Source organism: Balaenoptera borealis, assembly GCF_965194805.1.
Source record: "Balaenoptera borealis genome assembly, chromosome: 2".
Lineage (NCBI taxonomy): Eukaryota > Metazoa > Chordata > Mammalia > Artiodactyla > Balaenopteridae > Balaenoptera > Balaenoptera borealis.
The window spans coordinates 128,869,435-128,893,443 of record NC_138867.1 but is presented as its reverse complement, the minus strand read 5'-3'; the positions used below and the strand labels follow the sequence as shown (position 1 = coordinate 128,893,443).

General features: G+C 37.8%; 1 protein-coding gene across 1 annotated transcript in view; it reads left to right on the top strand.

Moving 5' to 3' along the window:
* Positions 1–24,009, top strand: part of LOC309623497 (uncharacterized protein) — a gene marked incomplete at its 5' end in the record, with an annotated part of 114,962 nt that overhangs the window by 8,160 nt on the left and 82,793 nt on the right. Inside the window, one exon of the mRNA XM_082380443.1 lies at positions 414–9,494. Coding sequence (XP_082236569.1) covers positions 414–1,966 — 1,553 coding nt within the window. The 3' untranslated portion in view covers positions 1,967–9,494. The remainder of the gene's footprint in view (positions 1–413; positions 9,495–24,009) is intronic.

Here is a 24,009-nt window from a genome sequence, read left to right as displayed (position 1 = left end):
AAGTATTTTGAGTACAGAAGAGACCTTGTTTCTTTGGCTAGTGGTGGTAGGATAATACTAGTCAAGTATATATAGCAAATTATAAAATAAACGCATTTGAAAGGCGAAAAGCATTCCCCTTCAGGAAGCAGGAGAAATGGGAAGACTCTAAAAGAGTAATCTAAGATTAGAGTGATAATAACTCAGATAGTTTTCTATCTCCTTCAGGTATAGTTTTTCCATAAATATTTTGCTTTAACATCCTTGTCTAACCATTTCCCTCATCATACTATTTGCTGTCTGTCTTATGAAATGGCCTGTCTCCATCCCTGTTTTGAGTTCATCACCTTCATTGGATCAGTCATTTTTTATACTCCTCTGCATTCTGTTAATTATTCTTTATGACTGTTTTATTTTATCTTTCTTCCCTTTAGACAGGAAAAGTAACCTTGACAACACCCAGTCATGTATTTTGGGGTCTGTTTCCTTCCATAATAAGATACTGAAAGGAGTCACAAAGGATGGTTCATTTTACTCCATTTTAAAAGTCTGTCAAGGTGATGGCCACCTGCAGAGATGCCAGAAAAACAGACTTTTCAGGCAAGTAACAGTCATCAACAACAAAACAATGACTGTGGAGTCAGACCACAAATATAATGCATTGGGGAAAATATTTCAAGAATGCATAGGGTCAGATACATCAAGACAAAGACCCCATAACTGTGATGCATTTAAAAATAACTTGAAATCTAGTATTGACCTACCTAGTTGTAATAAGAGCAATTCAGGAAAAAACCCTGATGAGAGTTTTGGATGTGGAAAATCATCCATCCATGGTGTGTCCAATCCTGATCTTGAGAAAATTCACAATCGAGTAATTCCCTGTGGTGATAATGAGTGTGGAAACATTTTCAGCAAGAAACAATCCCTTATTCCGTATCAGAATGTTGAAACTAAGGAGAAAACCTGTGTATGTATTACATGTGGAAAAGCCTTTGCTAAGAAGTCACAGCTCATTGTACATCAACGAATTCATACTGGGAAGAAACCATACAATTGTGGTGCATGTGGGAAAGCCTTCAGTGAGAAGTTTCACCTCATTGTACATCAAAGAATTCATACTGGGGAGAAACCTTATGAATGTTCTGAATGTGGAAAAGCCTTCTCTCAAAAATCATCCCTCATTATACATCAAAGAGTTCATACTGGGGAAAAACCATATGAATGTAGTGACTGTGGGAAAGCCTTCTCCCAGAAATCACCCCTCATTATACATCAGAGAATTCACACTGGAGAGAAACCTTATGAATGTAGAGAGTGTGGTAAGGCCTTCTCCCAGAAGTCACAGCTGATTATACATCATAGAGCTCATACTGGAGAGAAGCCCTATGAGTGTACTGAATGTGGGAAAGCCTTCTGTGAGAAGTCCCACCTCATCATACATAAAAGGATTCACACTGGGGAGAAACCCTACAAATGTGCTCAATGTGAGGAAGCCTTCAGCAGGAAGACAGAACTCATTACACACCAGTTAATTCATACTGGGGAGAAACCTTATGAATGTACTGCATGTGGGAAGACCTTCTCCCGGAAGTCACAGCTCATTATACATCAGAGAACGCATACTGGAGAAAAACCCTATAAATGCAGTGAATGTGGAAAAGCCTTCTGTCAGAAATCACATCTCATTGGACATCAGAGGATTCACACAGGAGAAAAACCTTACGTTTGTACTGAATGTGGGAAAGCCTTCTCTCAAAAGTCTCACCTCCCAGGGCATCAGCGGATTCATACAGGAGAGAAACCTTATATATGTGCTGAATGTGGAAAGGCATTTTCTCAGAAGTCAGACCTTGTTTTACATCAGAGAATTCATACTGGGGAAAGACCTTATCGGTGTGCTGTATGTGGAAAAGCCTTCATCCAGAAATCACAACTCACTGTACATCAGAGAATTCACAGCAGTGGTAAAATCATAATGAACTAAAAACACAGACAAGCTTTCAGTATTAGCTCAAGCCTTAATAAACAACAGAAACCTGATTAATTTGATAAATTTGTGGACAACATCTTTATAGAGAAAATTTTACAAGAGAATTTGTGTCTGTAGTGTGGTGATACCTAACTCAGCAAAGATGATGGGAAATAATTACATAAATGAAGGACATTTCACCATGATATGTAAAGCTTTTAAAGTCATGAACTGAATGGTCAGTAGAACAAATTATGTATATAGAATATTGTCAAATTACATATTCCTTATTATACCATAACAATAAACACATTGTGAAATTGCTAATATTAGCTTGCCATTATTTTGGCCATGTACAGTAATTCCCTGTAAAGGACATGAAGAAAACTTGAGTTAAAAAAATCAATTCCTAGAAACTGTATTAATAAGGAGGGGTTTGGGAGTTCCCTGGTGGTAGGACTTGGCGCTTTCACTGCTGTGGCCCAGGTTCAATCCTTGGTTGGGGAACTAAGATCCTGCAAGCTGTGCAGAGCAGCCAAAAAAAAAAGGGTGGGGGGCTTAGCATGATCCCTAAATATACATGTAAAATTCTTATACAAAGATGGAAAGATAGGTTGATCAGATTTAGTAAAGGTGATAATTATACATTTTCCCATCTCAAGCATATAAGTTGATCTGTATCTCTGGGAGGACCCTGGACCTTGAAATTGATGCTTCTTGACCAAGTGTCCTCTTTACTCTCCCTTACTGGGTATTTGGTATAGTGGAAAGACTTTGGTACTGAACCAGATGGTTTGGGTTTTAATCCTGGCTCAACTACTCAAAAGATTGTGTGACTTCAGGCAAGCCTACTTTACCCATCTGAATATTTTTTCTTATTCGTAAATAAATGTACAGTGTAGAGCACATTTTCAGTTAATATTAGTTCTTTTTATCTTTCTATTGTCCTATAACAGGATGCTAAGACTAATATGACACATCTGAACTTGCTTTGCAGTCCGGATACTCTGCTTTTGTACCCCATTCCTATGACTGATTAATTTAACTGTCTTTGACCATGGTAGTCTTGATTCTTGGTATGTTAAAGTGAGATTTTATTATACTTTTATTATTTTTTACATACATTTATATAAGCCATTGTGTTTGCACATAAAGACCCTGTCTAATGTCACTTTAGTTCCTTTATGACCCCTGTCCTGCAGCTGCAACTGTTCTCCCTGGAACTGAGGACACTTACAAAGGAAAACTCTTGGGGTAAGAATTCATGCCTGCCATAGATTTGAGAACTTAATACCTCTAAAATATCTCCTGCCCTCCTTCCTGTGGTCCCACATATTCCTGCATGAGCAACTTAAAATGCGGACTCCTGCTGGAGCCGCTCTGAAGGAGAGCATACCTGGCAAGGATGAGGGTGTCTATATGGTCAAACCTGGTTTACCCATGTTCACATTGTTCTTCCCTTTGTTCCTACTTGATTCCTTCACATTTCATGCCCACCTTATCCCCTTCCTGCATGGCTGAACTATCTATTATGAAACTGGGTGAGAATCTCTGCAGGGGAGAGGGCATACCTGATGGAGAGGGATGTGGGAACCTGTGTGGGCAAATTTCTGGTCTCATTATTAACACTGAGTTGAGAGCACTGTCATCAGATATAACTGGCCGTTCAGATCTGGGATAGAAGGCCTAAAAGTACACCTCATGGGTTGAGCTACTCTGAGGGTTCCTCATGGAAGATGTCCTAACTGGCTCTTATGGAGACATGAGAAGGACAAGGGATCATATTGGGAATATAGAGAAATTTAGTGAAGAGGGGGTTTTATATAGTGACAGGTATGGACCTTATATAGGTTTAACAAAGATTCACAGTTCCCACCTCATAGACTTCCCATTTGATCCTTCCACTGTTACAGCTCCTGCGCAGCCTCATTGATCTGATAATGGGTTTCTATAAAAATCTCATTTCAGATTTAGCACCTCCTGGTTTAACATTTCACCAGCTTTTTTTCCCCAGCTTTTTACTAGAGGAGCTAGCCAGTGCAATGAGGCAAGAAAAAGAAGCAATAGGCATATTCAGATTCTAAAGATACTTAAAAGTTATTGAAAAGATTTGAATACAACTAAATTAAAAAGAAAAAAGCCAATTCTACAATATCTATTCCAGAAAAGAGTAGAGGAGGGATCCCTGACATATTTTATGAGGCTACCATTATCCTGATGCTAAAGCCAGACAGAGACATTACAAGAAAAAAAAAATTAGTGACCAGTATTTCTCCTGAACATAGCCACAACCATCCTTAACAGACTATTTGCAAATCAAGTCTAGAAATATTTTGAAAAAAAAGTACATCATGGCTAAATAGAGTTTAATTCAAGAATGCAAATTTGGTCCAATGTACAAAAAATTTTTGGTATAATTCAACATACCAATAGCCTAAAAAGAATAACTATATGGTCATTTCTATAGATGGGAGAAAATTATTTGACAAAAATTCCACATCGATTTAGAATAAAAACTCAGCAACTAGGAATAAAGGGCAGCTTCTTCAAATTGTTGAAGGACATCTATAGAACATCTAAAGTTAGCATATTTAATGGTGAAAGACTAAATGTTTGCCCCAAGATTGGGAAAATGTTAAAGATGTCTGTTCTGCTCTTCCTAGTGAATATTGTACTGGTGAGCTTAGCCAGTGCAGTAGGGAAAACAAAATAAGGTGGGGGGTGGGGTGGAGTGGGGAGGTGGAGCATACAGTCAGGAAAGGAAAATAAAATTGTCTTTATTTGCAGATAACATGGTCTTCTACACAGAAGATTTCAAAGACTATAAAAAAATCTACTAGACCTGATAAATGGGTTTCACAAAATATCTAAAAAAATGAGGAGATATAATGTATTTACAGATGGAAAGATTCAATATTGACTGTTAAGATATCAGTTTTCCTCAAATTGATCTATATATTTATTGCAATCACCCACAAAAAAATCTCAGCAGACATTTGTGTTGAATTCGACAATCTGATTCAAAAATATACATGGAAATGCAAAAGACCTAGAATAAACAAGACATCTTTGGAAAGAAAGAAGACTCATATTACCTGATTTCAAGCCTTATTATAAAGCTAGAGTAATCGAGTATATAGTATTGGCATAAGAATAGACAGGTCAATGGAACAGTGTAGTCTAGAAGTCAAACCACACATATGAATAACAGACTTTTAACAAAGTTGTCAAGGTAACTCAATGGACAGAAGGTAGTCTTCAACAGACAATGCTGGAACATTTGGAAATCCATATGCAAAAACAAAACAATACAAAAAACTCTTGATTCCTAGCTCATACTCACACTATATATAAAAATCAATGTGAAAAAGGTCATGAGCATAAATGTAAATGTGGAAACTATAAAGTTCTAGAAGAAAACAGAAAGTAATTGTGACTTTCATTATGCAAAGATTTTTCAAAGACAAAACCCCCACAAAACATGACATTAAAAGCTGATAGAGTTCATTATAATAACACCTATTCTTCTAAATACAGTGTTAAGAAAATGCCTAGTTACAATACCCCAGTCATTAAGTTTAGACCACCTTCAGTGGACTTGGAAAGGGATCAGAACATACTGTTTTAAATTGCGAGTCTGTACTGTTCCATTCATACTTTTCATAAAATCCTTGATATTTTACTAGTATTTCATCTTACACTGAAAATAATGTTGCCCAACCACGTTAGCAGAATTACTAAATTATTTTGCTTATAGTATGCTTAAACAAACTTCAAATTTTCAACACCAATATTACTAAAACAGTAAAAACAACAGATGAACAAAGTCTGTTCTTATGTTGATTCCTTAACTTTAATATTTTTAAAGTTAGCTTTAATATTTTTCCATTTCAATGGCTATAAAAATTCAACCAAGTTAAAAATAGTTACATTAATAAGCTAAAAATGCCAACAGGATAAGTATTCAAGGAGATATAGTCGGATGATCTGTGAAAACTCAACTTCCCCTTCTTTCTTTTTTTTATATATATATATATCTTTATTGGAGTATAATTGCTTTACAGTGTTGTGTTAGTTTCTGCTGTACAACAAAGTGAATCAGCTATATGTATACGTATATCCCCATATCCCCTCCTTCTTGAGCTTCCCTCCCATCCTCCCTATCCCACCCCTCTAGGTTGTCACAAAGCATCAAGCTGATCTCCCTGTGCTATGCAGCAGCTTCCCACTAGTCATCCATTTTACATTTGGTAGTGTATATATGTCAATGCTACTCTCTCACTTCGTCCCAGCTTCCCCTTCCTCCCCTGTGTCCTCAAGTCCATTCTCTACATCTGCGTCTTTATTCCTGCCCTGCCACTAGGTTCATCGGTACCGTTTTTTTTTTTTTTTTTTTTAGATTCCATATATGTGTGCTAGCATACGGTATTTGTTTTTCTCTTTCTGACTTGCTTCACTCTGTATGACAGACTCTAGGTCCATCCACCTCATTACAAATAACTCAGTTTCATTCCGATTTATGGCTGAGTAATATTCCATTGTATATATGTACCACACCTTCTTCATCCATTCATTTGTCAATGTACATTTAGATTGCTTCCATGTCCTGGCTATTGTAAATAGTGTTGCAGTGAACATAGTGGTACATGTCTCTTTTTGAATTATGGTTTTCTCTGGGTATATGCCCAGTAGTGGGATTGTTAGATCATATGGTAGTTCTATTTTTAGTTTTTTAAGGAACCTCCATACTGTTCTCCATAGTGGCTATATCAATTTACCTTCCCACCAACAGTGCAGGAGGGTTCCCTTTTCTCCACACCCTCTCCAACATTTACTGTTTCTAGATTTCTTGATGATGGCCATTCTGACCAGTGTGAGGTGATACCTCATTGTGGTTTTGATTTTCATTTCTCTAATGATTAGTGATGTTGAGCATCTTTTCATGTGTTTGTTGGCAATCTGTATGTCTACTTTGGAGAAGTGTCTATTTAGGTCTTCCACCCATTTTTGGATTGGGTTGTTTGTTTTTTTGATATTGAGCTGCATGAGCTGCTTGTATATTTTGGAGATTAATCCTTTGTCAGTTGCTTCATTTGCAAATATTTTCTCCCATTCTGAGGGTTGTCTTTTTTTTTTTTTTTTTTTAATTTTATTTATTTATTTTTGCCTGCGTTGGGTCTTCGTTGCTGCACGCGGGCTTTCTCTAGTTGCGGAGAGCGGGGGCTACTCTTCGTTGCAGTGCACAGGCTTCTCCTTGCGGTGGCTTCTCTTGTTGCGGAGCACGGGCTCTAGGTGCTCGGGCTGCAGTAGTTGTGGCACGTGAGCTCTAGAGCGCAGGCTCAGTAGTTGTGGCACACGGGCTTAGTTGCTCCGCAGTATGTGGGATCTTCCTGGACCAGGGCATGAACCTGTGTCCCCTGCATTGGCAGACGGATTCTTAACCACTGCGCCACCTGGGAAGTCCCCTGAGGGTTGTCTTTTTGTCTTGTTTATGGTTTCCTTTGCTATGCAAAAGCTTAAGATCCCACATGCCTCACGGCCAAAAACCCAAAAAACATAAAACAGAAGCAATATAGTAACAAATTCAATAAAAGACTTTAAAATTAGCCCACATCAAAAAAAAATCTTTAAAAAAAAATGATCAACGTGGGGAAGTATGTCAAGGATTCATCTGCAAAGGTGACTTAGAAAGAGAATTTTGTGGATAGAAAGAAGGGGAAGTTAAGGATTCTACATTTTAATGGCTTGTGCTCTAACTGGACTACAGAGGTTTTGATACATTTCTGCAATAGGGAAATACTGTATTTCTGACTTGGTGAGGAGACTGAAAATTTACAAAATTCTCTAGGAAATCATTGTTACTGTCCAGGAGCTAGTTTTGCAAATCTGGAGCTGTGGGGGATCTCAGGTAATCCTTGAGATGGTTATCTGGGGTCATGTCCAGTCTCCTAATGGACTGAACTTCTTTCTCACCACCAGGAGCTTCATCATCTTGTTGGTAATAGGCAGCACACCCATCATGGCCTATCTCTTTACCAATGCATACTATTGTCATCACACCCTCCTCTCAGAATCTTTTCACCAGACCGAATAAGAGAGCATCTTTATAGAAAGGCTGATATCAATATTTTAAAGCCAGAAAGCTGCTTTGAAAGTCAGCACACACTTTCCATCGTCAAAAGAAAACAAACCAAAAAAACTGTCTTTAATTCCTTTTCTTTATACCTAAAAGAAAATCAAGATACCAAAAATAAAACAAAGCAAAACAAAAACAAAGAGTAACTTAGTTTCCATTCATCAGAAATCATAATTCAAACCCAGATATTCTGATGCCAGAGTCTACACCCTTGACCACTGTGTTATGCTGGCCCTCTTGCCTCACTCTCCATTGTAGACTGTTTTTTGAACTAGTTCATGATTTGTGATGCCTGTGCAAAGGTGCTCCTTCTATTTATTTATTTATTTATTTTTAAGTGGTTCTTGTTTATGTGTTTAATCTTTTTTTTTTTTTTGCAATAAACCATATTATTAAAATTCTTTAAAGAATTTAGAATCTCTGGTTTTGAAAACTTCTACAGCATTGCAAAGCAAATCTCCACAAACTTAGATACAGGAATTAAAAATTGTTACAGTCAACAAAAAAGAACATTATTCTCACATGAAGCTTCGGATAACTAGCTATTAACAAGGCAGACAATTTAAAAATCATTTTTCCCTTGTAATTGAATATATTATAATATAATATATAAACAAATGTTCTGAATTGTATATAAATCTTGAAGCCACTTTTGGTTTTTTTATATGACCTCTGCAAGTTACAGGAAATGTTTGAGAAAACAATAAAATGCCATTGTGTGTATTTACATTGAAAATTAAATTCAGACTTACATGATGTGTATAAAAAGTTAAATCTTTTCTAAAAAATTGTTCTATAAGAATCATCAGCTGTAGATGATTTATTCCAATGTTGTCAGTCCATAAAATACTATTAATAGCTCCAGTAACAGTTGCATCAACAGAAAAATTCTTCTTAAAATGCTCCTTCTATTTAGCCAAGATTTATTATTGAAAAAATAAACTCCTTTAAAAATCACTATTTTAATTGATTTAAAGATTTAATCTTAATTCTTAAGTTTTGGTGTTCAGAGAGGACCTCTCCTAGGTCCTGGAAATGAGATAGCTTGTTGATAAACATGAAAATCAAGTTGGATTTTTAAAAGAGCTCAGAGAATCGGTATCTGAAGAACACTGGGGAAGCCACTGATACTACACATTCAGTGAACTCCCTAAGCTCTGGCCCTCTAAGATTGAAGCATCTAGAAATATAGTCCCTTAGGAGGTGTGTCCTGATTGATGATACTCTCTCTTTGTTGCAGGTGGTACCAACAGACACTGGCTCCAGATTTTGTTGAGATGATCAAGAGGAAATCTAATCTAATGCCTCATATTGTTTTGGGATTCCTTATCTAAGGAGATCCTTGGAGAGCTCCCAGGTATAGCTCTCTGAAGAGTGTCACATCATCCACAATTATATCTGCCAGAGGTAGGTCAAGCCAATCTTTGAAGGAGCCACGTGGTCATATAGTGGCAAAACATGACCATGAACATATTGTAAGGCTCTTATACTATATATGAAGTTGTATATTACTTGCAGGTAGATTGGGATAAGCTAAAGGTATATAGTACAAATGCTAAATAAACCACTAAAACAACAACACAGTTATAGCTAATAATCCAAAACAGGTTAAAAAGGAATCAAAACAAACATTCAATTGATCCAACAGAAGGCAGAAAAAAGAAAAAGAACAGATAGGACAAATAGAAAATAAAATGGAGATGATAGACTTAATCTAACAATGTAAATTATCACATTACATATAAGTCTAAACACAGCAATTAAAAGAAGAGGTTGTCATATTGGCTAAAACAGCACAGCCCAACTATATACTGCCTACAAAAAGCATGCTTTAAATATAAAGACACAGATAGGCTATTTTTTTCCCTGTACAAATGTTTGTTTTAAAATTTTTATTTTATATTGGACTATAGTTGATTTACAATGTTGTGTTAGTTTCAGGTGTACAGCAAAGTGATTCTTTTATACATATACATATATCTATTCTTTTTCAAATTCTTTTCCCCTTTTGGTTATTACAGAATATTGAGCAGAGTTCCCTGTGCTATACAGTAGGTTCTTGTTGGTTATCTATGTTAAATATAGTAGTGTATATATGTTAATCCCAAACTCCCAATTTATTCCTCCCCCCCATCTTTCCCCTTTGGTAACCATAGGTTTCTTTTCTAAGCCTGTGATTCTCTTTTTGTTTTGTAAATAAGTTCATTTGTATCTTTTTTTAGATTCTGCATATAAGTGATATCATATGTTATTTGCCTTTCTCTGTCTGACATACGTCACCTAGTATGATAATTTGCCTTTCTCTGTCTGACATACGTCACCTAGTATGATAATCTTCAGGTCCATCCATGTTGCTGCAAATGGCATTATTTCATTCTTTTTAATGCCTGAGTAATATTCCATTGTATATATGTACCACATCTTCTTTATCCGTTCATCTGTTGATGGACATTAGGTTACTTCCATGTCTTGGCTATTGTAAACAGTGCTGCAATGAACATTGGGGTGCATGTATCCTTTTGAACCATGGTTTTCTCCGGATATATGCCCAGGACTGGGATTGCTGGGTCATATGGTAGCTCTACTTTTAGTTTTTTAAGGAAGCTCCATACTGTTCTCCGTAGTGGCTGTATCAATTTACATTCCCACCAACAGTGTAGGAGGGTTGCCTTTTCTCCACACCTTCTCCAGCATTTATTATTTGTAGACTTTTTGATGATGGCCATTCTGAACGGTGTGAGGTGATATCTCATTGTAGTTTTGATTTGCATTTCTCTAATAATTAGCAACGTTGAGCATTGTTTCATGTGCTTCTTGGCCATCTGTATTTCTTCTTTGGAGAAATGTCTAATAGGTCTTCTGCCCATTTTTTGATTGGGTTTTTTTTTTTTTTTTTTGATATTGAGCCGAATGAGCACTTTGTAAATTTTGGAGATTAGTCCCTTGTTGGTCCCATCATTTGCAAATATTTTCTCCCATTATGTGGGTTGTCTCTTTGTTTTGTTTATGGTTTCCTTTGCTGTGCAAAAGCTTTTGAGTGTAATTAGGTCCCATTTGTTTATTTTTGTTTTTATTTCAATTACTCTAGGAGATGGATTGAAAAAGATATTCCTCTGATTTATGTCAGAGAGTGTTCTGCCTATGTTTTCCTCTAAGAGTTTTACAGTATCCCATCTTAAGTTTAGGTCTTTAATCCATTTTGAGTTCATTTCTGTATATGGTATTAGAGAATGTTCTAATTTCATTCTTTTACAAGTAGCTGTCCAGTTTTCCCAGCACCATTTATTGAAGAGACTGTCATTTCTCCATTGTCTATTCTGCCTCCTTTGTCATAGATTAATTGGCAGTAGGTGCATGGGTTTATTTCTGGGGTTTCTATCCTGTTCCATTGATTTATATTTCTATTTTTGTGCCAGTACCATACTATTTTAATAACTATAGCTTTGTAGTAGAGTCTGAAATCAGGGAGCCTGATTCCTCCAGCTCCATTTTTCTTTCTCAAGATTACTTTGGCTATTTGGGGTCTTTTGTGTCTCCACACAAATTAAAAAATTTTTTTGTTCTACTGTGAAAAATGCCATTGGTGATTTGATAAGGATTGCATTGAATCTGTAGATTGCCTTGGGTAGTATAGTCATTTTAACAGTATTGATTCTTCCAGTTCAAGAACATGGTATATCTTTCCATCTGTTTGTGTCATCTTCAATTTATTTCATCAGTGTCTTATAGTTTTTGGAGTACAGGTCTTCTGCCTCCTTCAGTATGTCTTTTATCCCTAGGTATTTTCTGCGTTGGGTCTGCGTTGCTGCACTTGGGCTTTCTCTAGTTGCAGGGAGCAGGGGCTACTCTTCATTGCGGTGTGGGGGGCTTCTCACTGTGGTGGCTTCTTTTGTTGTGGAGTGTGGGCTTCAGTAGTTGCAGCACGCAGGCTCAGTAGTTGTGGCTTGTGGACTCTAGAGCGCAGCCTCAGTAGTTGGGGCGCACGGGTTTAGTTGCTCCGCAGCATGTGGGATCTTCCCGGACCAGGGCTCAAACCCGTGTCCCCTGCATTGGCAGGCAGATTCTTAACCACTGCGCCCCCACGGAAGCCACTGTTACCTTTTTGTTTCACTATTTTGAAGTGGGCATTATGAACAACTATTACCAGTCTTATTTATGTGCGTGTTGATGTGACAATACGTAGTCTTTGTGCATGCTGCTAGACACTACTTTTCCAAGTGAAACTCTGTTGTGTAATTTTTACATTTATAATTTTAATGTGATGATCACATTAAGGATTATATTAAAATGTAAATTTAGAACCTAATAAAATGAAGCATTTAGAAGTTTGATGTTCTACACTTAACCTAGAGAGAGAAAAATGCTTATTTCCTTGTGAAAAATCTAAATTCCATCCTAACCTTCTGTGGTACATTAACTCCATGCTCTGAGGCACACCCTGTGGTGTCTGAGACACTCATAAACAGGTCAGGGTGTGTGTGTGTGTGTGTGTGTGTGTCTGTCTGTGTGCACACGCATGTGTTGTTTGGTGGGTAGGGTGTGTCATGATTAGTGACGATGAAAACGTTCCCATTCTTTCCCACTAGCTGGGTTATTTTTCCTCCCTTCCCTCTCATTCCCCAACCTTTCCCCACTCTTGTCCTTATTTTTCTGTAGATGCTGTATGACTGCCCCATGAATCTTCCCATCACTGAAGGCTGTATGATCCCTTTGCCCTGCAATGACGTCATCAAGTCAAGCATTGTAGAATGGGGCTTCCTTCCATAAGATATCCACTCAGCAGGGAGAATTCATTGAGTTCAAAGGTTTTTTTGAGACCAATGAATCCCATAGACTCAGACAATCCTTAATTTGTTCCTTGGTCTTGCCATACCCGTCTGATGATCCATCTCAGCATAACTCTCGAACAGCTGACATCTTCAAGCTCATCCAGTTCTGTGTACGCTAGATGGGCCTAGTTTCTCTAGCATTCAAAAAACACTGTTTTCTGGAAAACAATCTCATTTCCAAACACTTTCAGAGTGGGGCTATCTTCTGCAGGATGGGTGATCGTGATTCAGGACATGCATCAATTTTTATGTCTCTCAATTTGAATTCAGCTCACTTCCGCCGGCCGGAGAGTGAGCTGAGTGCTACCTGGAGATACGAGGAGATTTCTTTCCCAAGCCTGATAAAACTGTGTTCTCCTTCAATCCTCAGGTTTGCTAAGACCTTAACCCTCCTCTACTTTCCTCCTGTCTCCCACTTACTATAAAACAGCCAGGCGTTCTGTGTTTCTTGCTGCTCCAGAGCCTTTTGCATGGAGAGAGGAAAGGGGAGTTAGTGGTCCATTGTACATTTTAAGGACGATATAAGAAGTGGAGAGCAATTCTTATTCTCCCAGCCTACATCAGGAATGTAAGGGGGTCTGGAGGGCAGGTGGAAGCTGTTCTCCACCAAAATATTCGGGGTCACGGAGAATTCTTCCTTACCGTTCTAAACTTAGGACTCTCAAACTCCAGTTCCATTTTGGGGGCATGAGAAGTTTGTTGCTTACTATTCCTGGAGGTTCAGTGGTAAATTCTGGCCCTTTGATGCCTGTGTAACCCCAACCATTCCAACCATGGCAGTATGCAGTTCAAAATAATGATGGAACAGGGGCAGGGCTAAGTCCAGCTCCTGGGCACGGTATTTATGGGTTTTCTCATTTTTCAAAGCTTCTGAATATATTTTTTTGGTTTTATAAGGGCGTATTATAATAAGTATTAAGCAGGATATCTTCAGAGAGATAAATGGAACAACTTGAGATGGCAGTAGGTGCCATGCCACCATCACTGGCCCTTCTTAACCCTCATGAGCTTCAAGAAGTCAAAGCCAGCTCTCAATAAGAGATAAAACTGGCCTCTTCTTTTCTCCAAGCTCTAGTTCTTCGGATACTCTAAACTTCTCACAAGTGCAGCAGAGACAAAGGACATTATTCTCCTTTTAGAAGAAACAAATATATTTGAGATCATGAGAAACTGAGCACATCGTCTTCAGTAATGAGAAAACCAGTTAATTTTCTCTAATTGTATGGAAACATTTGAGAGAAGTTTTGCTGGCAACAGGGAGGGAATAGAGGAGGAGTTTATGATTGACTGGAAGAAACACCCACCCACAGAGACAGATCCTGGGGCAGGTATGAGGATGGTCTGTTGGACCTGGCATCCTTGGTCCAGGCTCCCTGATCAGCTTCAAACACAGTAGCTCATTCTGGAAGCTCACAGTTTTCATGAGTTTTATGATTCTGACTGTGACCTGCCTATTGTTTAGCACATTTAGCAACTTAAGAGTCTACGTGTAGGTATCAAGATGTGTTCCTCAGCCCTTTCATTTCCACAGGGATGTAGGGATCTTTGTAATCACAGGAAAATATATCTTTGAACTCAGCCTGGACCTTGAGTTCCTCAGGCAGACTTCCTTTCCTTGATTAATTCTGTACATAATCCCATTTTTTCTTTAGGATCTAGCCAGTGACTGACTTATTCTTCTGAGTTTCAATATCCTCTTTGCCCATAGAGGCAGTTCTGACTTCTAGTGGATCTGAGTTCTTCACAGAAGTTGACAGTGTCTTGGTTTTGTGCCATGAATCTATGTCTGTTCTGTCCAGTGGATGAAACCACTGGAGCACATACTTATTCCTGTTTTCCAAGTACTGTTTGGTGGACCCTGTGATAGGTAGTAGGATGACTTGTTCCCAGGAGTCTCTGCAATAGGCTGTCCTGAGCAGAGACTCTCCTCCTTGGGGTCTCCAGTCTGCATCCTCTTTTTGCTCTTCTCCAGCTAAGGGTTTCCTAGGATACTTAGGATCTTTTCTCTATTAAATTGGTGACAGATTCTTGTCCTGTTTGCTCCCCTCCCCAGCCTGAGCCTATGAGCAAAATTTTAGGGGGATGACCTCATGGCCATCTGGCCCTCTTCACCCACAGGTAAGCATGCAGAAAACTGATTTTTTCTTCTCCTTGATCTGCTTGAGTGTTTCCTCCAAGGGGCTTTGCAGCTTCAGCTATATAGTCAGCCTTTTAAATATAGATGACTGAAGAGGGAAAGGTGTCTTCAGAAGTGTGGGGTCAGGTGAGGAGATATTGTATAGAGGCAAAGCGGGCCTAGTTGTGAAATAGGGTCCAGGATCTGAGTGTTCTCTAGGGGTAGAAAGGAAAAGGGAAGAGGTGGTGTGAAAGAAGGTCCATGGATATTGTTGGATTCAGCGTTAAATGGAGCTCTGATGGAAGTAGGCCACCCAGTGTTGATGGTGAAAACAAGGAAACTGAGAAGGTGGTTCAGTCCAGTGGGAAGTTGGAGGCCAGAGTGTGTGACGACTCAGTGAATCCCAAAGGTGATAGAGTCAAAACAACATTTCCCCCAGCTTCTCCCATAACAGAATATTTGCTTCTGTGGTTGCTCTGTTACACTCCTCAGAGCAGGATCTTGCTCTGACTGCTCTAGAAAACCACATCAAAAAAGACCTTGTGCAGGCACCTGTAAGAGACCAGAGGTAAAAATAGCATCCAGGAGCAGAATGGGGACAAGCTGGCCTAGCAGGCCTGGCAAAGGTCACGTTTCTCCACATTCCTATTCTCTCATTCCTGTATCTCTTAACCCAAGGCTACCTTTCACTTTCCATTCTCTATGTGTCCCCTTTTTGTGCCATCCCCAGACTGCTATGGGGTCCTGGAGTTCCAAGAAACAAGCCAGGAAGAGGGATATGTGGAAAAACAAGAGATTAATCATTTCCAAAGAGAAAACTGGTGCCTTTAAGGGAAGCTCTCAAGTTAGGAAAATAGCCTATTGGTTGAAAAAAGGAGCAAGGGATCTTATAGGAGGCTTTGTAGAATGTTCAACTGAGAAAAGACTATTTCAAAATTTACCCTAAGAGCCCCAGGAATTAAGACTTAAGGTCAAAAGGTCAATTAGAAAATCATAAGGCTGATATAGGTCCAATGCTGTCATTTACAAAGTGCTTCCATGCACATTGTTCCCAACTGCTTATCACAACATTGCTGTGCTCTTGGCAAGCCAGATGCTCTCTCAAAGGATTAGTCTGAATATTAGGGAAGATAACAACTTGTACAAAGTCAGGCCCCAAAATGTTGCCTCCAAAACAACCTATATTGCTTCTACTATCTCACATCACCACCCCACCCCATGGGCACGACCCACTGCCCAGCTCCACCAGTTTAAATTCTTGTGGAAGACAGAGAAGGGATTAGAAGTGTCCCCAATTCTGATTTACTTCCAATGAGCTCTCCTCAGAGGGCTATGTTTTTTGAGGATTGGCTTTAGGAAGTGACATCCCAACAATTGTGGACCTAAGACCATTTGCTCCACAATGAAAGGAGCAAAAAGGGTATCAATGGGAGAGGCCTGGGTTGAACAGCAAAACCTTAGCTCTTAAAGTTCCCACTTTCTCTTCCTGCCACTGAGTTGATGCTGAAAGACAAGACAAGAAAAAAAAAAAGAGAAGTGGGACCCATTTCTTATACTCCTTATTCTAAGCAAGCAGCAGACATTCATTAATGAGTAAAGTGACATTCTATATTGATAAAGTTGAGTCCTGTATTGTTTCCATGTTATTTATTTGTAAAGTAGATATGTTTTCTACTGATTCTCCTTTGTCAAAGAAGAATGACAAAGAATTCTTTGAGAAGAATCTTTCTCAAAGAATGGCTTACTGCCTTTGGTCCTCAATTGGTATTTCAGATAGTGGTCCTCTACTGTAAAGGGGCACAGAAACTCACATTTTCTGGAACATGTTTGCTCCATTCTATAGGATTCTGCTCCATGAGTAGAATCTGTATCAGAGGCCTTCAGAGGCTCAACATTGCTCTCTGGGTCAGCCCAAACACAAGAGAGAGGCTTGGCCAGGTAACACTATAATGGGAAAGCAGCTGCTGAACAAGCATTGAAGGCCTCTTCTCTTCAGGTGCCCTGAACTCTCTTTATGAACCAATCCATGACCCATGAATCACAGTGTTTGAATTTTAACCTGGAACTCTTTACCACATCTAGGTAGATGGTCTGTGAACTTTGGTTAGAAACCCTAGTCTCCACTATACCCTTTGTCCACCCAACCAGTTTTCCTCAAATGATGTGCTAATCTCTCCTGAGAATTCCCATTCCTGTTATCTCTCCATTCCAATAATTGATTTAGAATAGTGGGAGTAGGAAAAGGAAAAACAAGAGTCAAGTCAGTCTCTTTTGTGGGCTGAGCCTAGAGTTCCCTTACCTGACTAATGTCTCTGTTTTTTTTCAAACATTGGTAATTATGCACACCACTGGGTGCAGTAACAAGACAAAAAGGTGACCCCAACTTTGTACAAAAGTAAAAGATGGAACCAAGGTCCCAGGACTCACTAAAATGCAGAAACAACCAGCCAAAGTTCTCCATCATCTAAAATGCACTACTACCTCAGGAAGCTGAGCACAGAGACTACCCACTCCAGTCTGGAGTTCCAGACCTGCATCACAGAGCTATGGAACAGTCACAGTGGGTTCTGGAATATGGAGGAGGCGAAAATAAGGAAGATGAACCCAATCCCCATCCCCTACTATCTAACCTAGCAGATCCCATCATGACCCCTATATCTCTCCTGGTTTTTCCATTTTCTACCAACAACTTTTCAGCATATTTTATATGTATATGAACTGATTACTTTTGCCAGGCACACTTTTATGCCTCTCATGTGTATTTACTCATTTAATCCTCATTATAATCCTATTGTTTAAATACTATTAGTGTCCCCATGTTAAATATAAGGAAACTAGGGAACATAGAATTTATGTTATTTGCTAAGGTTACACTGATAGCAAATAGCAGAGCCAGCATCCAAGCTGGGAACTCCAGCTCCAGTCACATTCTTTACTACCAAACAGTGTTGTGTAAAATATCATGGCAGTCTGGATCAACAGTCCAAATCAATGCAGTCAGACTTACCTCCATTTAGCACTTTGCACAGGATTTCAAACATACTCTTAATTGATATCCTTTCACCTGTGGCTCAGAACACTGTTCGAAGGCGTGAGACTCTGAGAGGAGGGACTTGCCTAGGGTCACAGATGTTAAAGAGCAGAGACAGATTTGAGCCCATGACAGATTAGGGTACATTATTTTCTTCTGCATTTCTCAGAAGACAGGAGGAAACTGAGGCCAGGAGAGGTTAAATGAGTAACACTGTCCTGTCTCCAGCTGGTCCAGCTTGGCACTCTACATGTGATTGTTGCTAAACGTGTATAAAGTCCTAGTTAGTCCTTGTCTCTGTATTGAATATTTAGGTGAAACTTGATCCTTCAGACTCCTTGGGGGAGTCTGGGTTCTTGACAGCACTCATGCAGGTGATAGGAGGTTTTCTTACAGTCCAGGCAGATGCTATATGAAGATAAGAGAATTAGGGAGATGAATGAGGCAGAGGGTGAGCAGGACAGAGGCTCTCCGTGAATTAGGGGATCTGGTAGGAGTGACTAGTGGACACGTTACCTGTCCTTACAGCTCACAGTAACTTTTGGGGAAGAGTGAACAGCATCCACTTAGTGCTATAGGCTTAAGGGTTTCCATCAGCACAACTGGGTTCAAATCCTAGCTCTGCAAGTCACTGAATGTGCACCCTGAATAGATCACTTCCATCTCTCAGCGTCCTGCTTTCTTTGTTTGTAAAATAGTGTTGATAGTATGACTGCTCACCAAAATGACAGTTTCATTAAGTAAGGTCGTCTATTATTTACCTTATAGGTGGCATAAAAGTTGCCATCAATACATTTTATTTCTCTTCCCTACATCCTGTCTTTGTTGAACTCTTCCCTTGATACTGATCTAGGGTAAGTATCAGTGAGATATTACTTCTTTGCAAAAGAGAAGTGAAATGAAAAATAGTGTTTTTTTTCCTAAGACCACTTCATGACTGAAAAAAAGCTGTACATATGTAATATATACAACTGGATGAGTTTGGAGATAATAGTGATGCTTTCTTTGAATGTCTTCTTAGCGTTGGGTGGTTTTATTAATCTTGCATGACTGGCAACAAGGCCTAACTTAGATATATTCAACAGAGAGAAAAGAACATTGGATATACAGGCAGAATGACTGTGAAAGAGAATAAAGATGTATTATGTACTGATGAGCAAGGATAAGAATGACAGGAAATTCATCAGTGGAAGTAATGCAAGTCAGAAGACAGTGGAGTAACTTCTTTACAGTACTGAAAAAAAAGAAAAAAGAATAACTGTCCATCTAGAATTCTTGGTACATCAGAAACACATTTTAAAAACAAAGGTGAAATGAAGATGTCTTCAGACCTACAAAAGCTGAAAGAAAATTTATCACCAACAGACATGCACTACAAGAGAGCTTAAAGAAAGCCCTGCAGTTGCAAGGAAAATAGAGGAGATGCAATCTGGATCTATAGGAGAAAAGAAAAGTATATAGATAAATATAAGACTTTTCCTCTTTATTTAAAAATCTCTTCAGAAGATAATTGACCTTTTAAGGCAAAAATAATAACAATGTAGTGAGGGTTTTCTAGCATATGTGTAAGTAATATGTGTAACTTAATGTATCTGCATAAGAGTGATACAAAGGCAAGGAGAAGACAAACGGAAGTATATTCTTGTGTGCTTCTTAAACTGTACCTAAAGTGGTACAATAGTTCCTGAATATAGTTTAAAATAAGTTAAAGATGTATGCTATAAATGTCTGGTTAAGAATACATCAAGAGCAAAACAGAATCATAAAAGAAATACTTGATTATTCCCAAAAAGACTGAATAAGAGAAAAAAAATAGACTGACCAAAAAGAATGAATAGCAAGTTGATAGATTTAAACACAAACATATCATTAATAGTATTAAATATAAATGATCCAAATGACTCAATTAAAAGCCAGAGATTTTCAAATTGGATAAAAAAGCAATGCCCAACTATATGTTGTCTATAAGAAATTCATAAAGACCAGATTGATTAAAAATAACAGAATGAAAAAATATACCATGTGAACACTAATCCAAAGAAGGAGTAACTATATCAGGCAAATCAGATTTCAGAGCATAGAATATAACCAAGGATAAAAAGGGTCATTTCATAATGATAAAGGGGCCAATTTATTAAGAAAATGAAACAATACTAAATTTTTATGCACCAAATAACAGAGCTTCCAAATGCATGATGCAAAACTGATAGACCTGCAAGGAGAAATAGACAAATCCACAAATAAAAATAAAGATTTTAATAGCAATCTCTCAGTAATTGGTAGAACACGTAAAAAGAAGTTCTTTGAGAATATTGTAGAACTGAAAACACTCAACTATTTTGACCTAGTTGACAGTTATAGGACACTCCACCAAACATTTTTCTTATGTGTGCATGGAACATTTACAAAGACAAATCACATTGTAAGCCATAACATAGAGAGACATAACCTTAATTTATACTCTGATTAGCATGAACCTACTGAAAAAAATCAAGAGGCAAAGGAAGAAATCTAAATAGGTACTAAAATGATTATATTAAGTAATGATTGTTAACTTTCTGGATAGTGGTATTGTGGTTGAATTTTTTAAAACCCCCTCTATATTTTTTAGAAATATATAGTGAAATATTTATGGTTGGAAAGGTACTGTAGCTTCATTTGCTAGTATTTTGCCCTGACAAGAACCGTAACTATAGGGTTGACTAGAAGTGGTGAGAGCAGACAGCCATATCTTGTTCCAGATCTTAGGGGAAAAACTTTCACTCTTTCACCATTAAGTATTGTGCTTGCTGTGGCGTTTTCCTAGATGCCCTTTAGCAGGTTGAGGAAGATCTCTTCTATTTCTAGTGTGTTGAGCATTTTTATCATGAAAAGGAGACGAATTTTTAAAATGCTTTTTCTACATCAATTGATATGATCATTTGATTTTTATCATTTATTCTATAAATATCATGTATTACATTGATTTTCATATGTTGAGATAACCTTGCATTCCTGGGTTAAATCCCACTTGATCATAGTGTATAAGCCTATTTTATATGTTGCAGGATTCAGTTTGTTAGTATTTTGTTGAGGTTTTTGCAATATTCATAAGAAATATTGATCTATTTCCTTTCATTGTGGTGTCTTTATCTGGTTTTGGTATCAGGGTACTACTGGCCTTATATTTACAGTGGATTAGGAAATGTGCCCTCCTATTTTATTTTTAGAAGAATTTGAGAAGGATTGGTGTTCATGCTTTCACCATTTGGTAGAATTCACCAGTGAAGCATCTGGGCATAGAGTATTCTATGTGGATTTTTTTTAATTACCAATTCAATCTTTTACTTGTTATAATTCTATTCAAATTTTCTATTTATTCTTCAGTCAGTTTCAGTAGTTTGAGTGTTTCTGAGAATTTTTTCTGTTTCATCTAGGTTATCTAATTTGTTGGCATAGGTTATTCATAGTATTCTCTTAAAGCCATTTTTATTTCTGTTCAGTCAGTGGTAATAGTCCCACCTTCATTCCTAATTTTAGGAATTTGACTCCTTTTTAAAATCAGCCTAATTAGAAGTTTCTCAGTTTTATTGATCTTTTTAAGAATGAACTTTTCATTGACTTTGTTTAATGTTTTTCTGTTCTCTATTTCTTCTGTAATCTTTATTATATCCTATGATTTTCTTGTTTTGCATTTAATCTGTTCTTTTTTCCTCTGCTTTTTAAGGTAGAAGGTTACATTATTGATTTAACATCTATCTTTTTAAAAATATTAAAAAAAATTTTTTTATACCGCAGGTTCTTATTAGTCATCCATTTCATACACATCAGTGTACACATGTCAATCCCAATCTCCCAATTCATCACACCACCACCACCACCCCCTGCCGCTTTCCCCTCTTGGTGTCCATACGTTTGTTCTCTACTTCTGTGTCTCAACTTCTGCCCTGCAAACTGGTTCATCTGTACCATTTTTCTAGGTTCCACATATATGCATTAATATACGATATTTGTTTTTCTCTTTCTGACTTACTTCACTCTGTATGACAGTCTCTAGGTCCATCCACATCTCTACAAATGACCCAATTTTGTTCCTTTTTATGGCTGAGTAATATTCCATTGTATATATGTACCACAACTTCTTTATCCATTCGTCTGTTGATAGGCATTTAGGTTGCTTCCATGACCTGGCTATTGAAATAGTGATGCAGTGAACAATGGGGTGCATGTGTATTTTTGAATTATGGTTTTCTCTGGGCATATGCCCATTAGTGGGATTGCTGGATCATATGGTAATTCTATTTTTAGTTTTTTAAGGAACCTCCATACTGTTCTCCATAGTGGTTGTGTCAATTTACATTCCCACCAACAGTGCAAGAGAGTTCCCTTTTCTCCACACCTTCTCCATCATTTGTTGTTTGTAGATTTTCTGATGATGCCCATTCTAACTGGTATGAGGTGATACCTCATTGTAGTTTTGATTTGCATTTCTCTAATAATTAGTGATGTTGAGCAGCTTTTCATGTGCTTCTTGGCCATCTGTATGTCTTCTTTGGAGAAATGCCTATTTGGGTCTTCTGCCCATTTTTGGATCGGGTTGTTTGTTTTTTTAATATTGAGCTGCATGAGCTGTTTATATATTTTTGAGATTAATCCTTTGTCCGTTTATTTGTTTGCAAATATTTTCTCCCATTCTGAGGGTTGTCTTTTTGTCTTGTTTATGGTTTCCTTTGCTGTGCAAAAGTTTTGAAGGTTCATTAGGTCCCATTTGTCTATTTTTGTTTTTATTTCCATTACTCTAGGAGGTGGATCAAAAAAGATCTTGCTGTGATTTATGTCAAAGAGTGTTCTTCCTATGTTTTCCTCTAAGAGTTTTATAGTATCTGGTCTTACATTTAGGTCTCTAATCCATTTTGAGTTTATTTTTGTGTATGGTGTTAGGGAGTGTTCTAATTTCATTCTTTTATATGTAGCTGTCCAGTTTTCCCAGCACCACTTATTGAAGAGACTGTCTTTTCTCCATTGTATATCCTTGCCTCCTTTGTCATAGATTAGTTGACCATATGTGCGTGGGTTTATCTCTGGGCTTTCTATCTTGTTCCATTGATCTATGTTTCTGTTTTTGTGCCAGTAACATATTGTCTTGATTACTGTAGCTTTGTAGTATAGTCTGAAGTCAGGGAGTCTGATTCCTCCAGCTCTGTTTTTTTCCCTCAAGACTGCTTTGGCTATTCTTGGTCTTTTGTTTCTCCATACAAATTTTAAGATTTTTTTCTTCTAGTTCTGTAAAAAATGCCATTGGTAATTTGATAGGAATTGCATTGAATCTGTACATTGCTTTGGGTAGTATAGTCATTTTCACAATGTTGATTCTTCCAATCCAAGAACATGGTATATCTCTCCATCTGTTGGTATCATTTTTAATTTCTTTCATCAGTGTCTTATAGTTTTCTGCATACAGGTCTTTTGTCTCCCTAGGTAGGTTTGTTCCTAGGTATTTTATCCTTTTTGTTGCAGTGGTAAATGGGAGTGTTTCCTTAATTTCTCTTTCAGATTTTTCATCATTAGTGTATAGGAATGCAAGAGATCTCTGTGCATTAATTTTGTGTCCCGCAACTTTACCAAATTCATTGATTAGCTCTAGTAGTTTTCTGGTGTCATCTTTAGGATTCTCTATGTATAGTATCATGTCATCTGCAAACAGTGACAGTTTTACTTCTTCTTTTCCAATTTGTATTCCTTTCATTTCTTTTCTTTCTCTGATTGCCGTGGCTAGGACTTCCAAAACTATGTTGAATAATAGTGGCTATAGTGGACATCCTGGTCTTGTTCCTGATCGTAGAGAAAATGCTTTCAGTTTTTCACCACTGAGAATGATGTTTGCTGTGGGTTTGTCGTATATGGCCTTTATTATGTTGAGGTAGGTTCCCTCTATGCCCACTTTCTGGAGAGTTTTTTATCATAAAT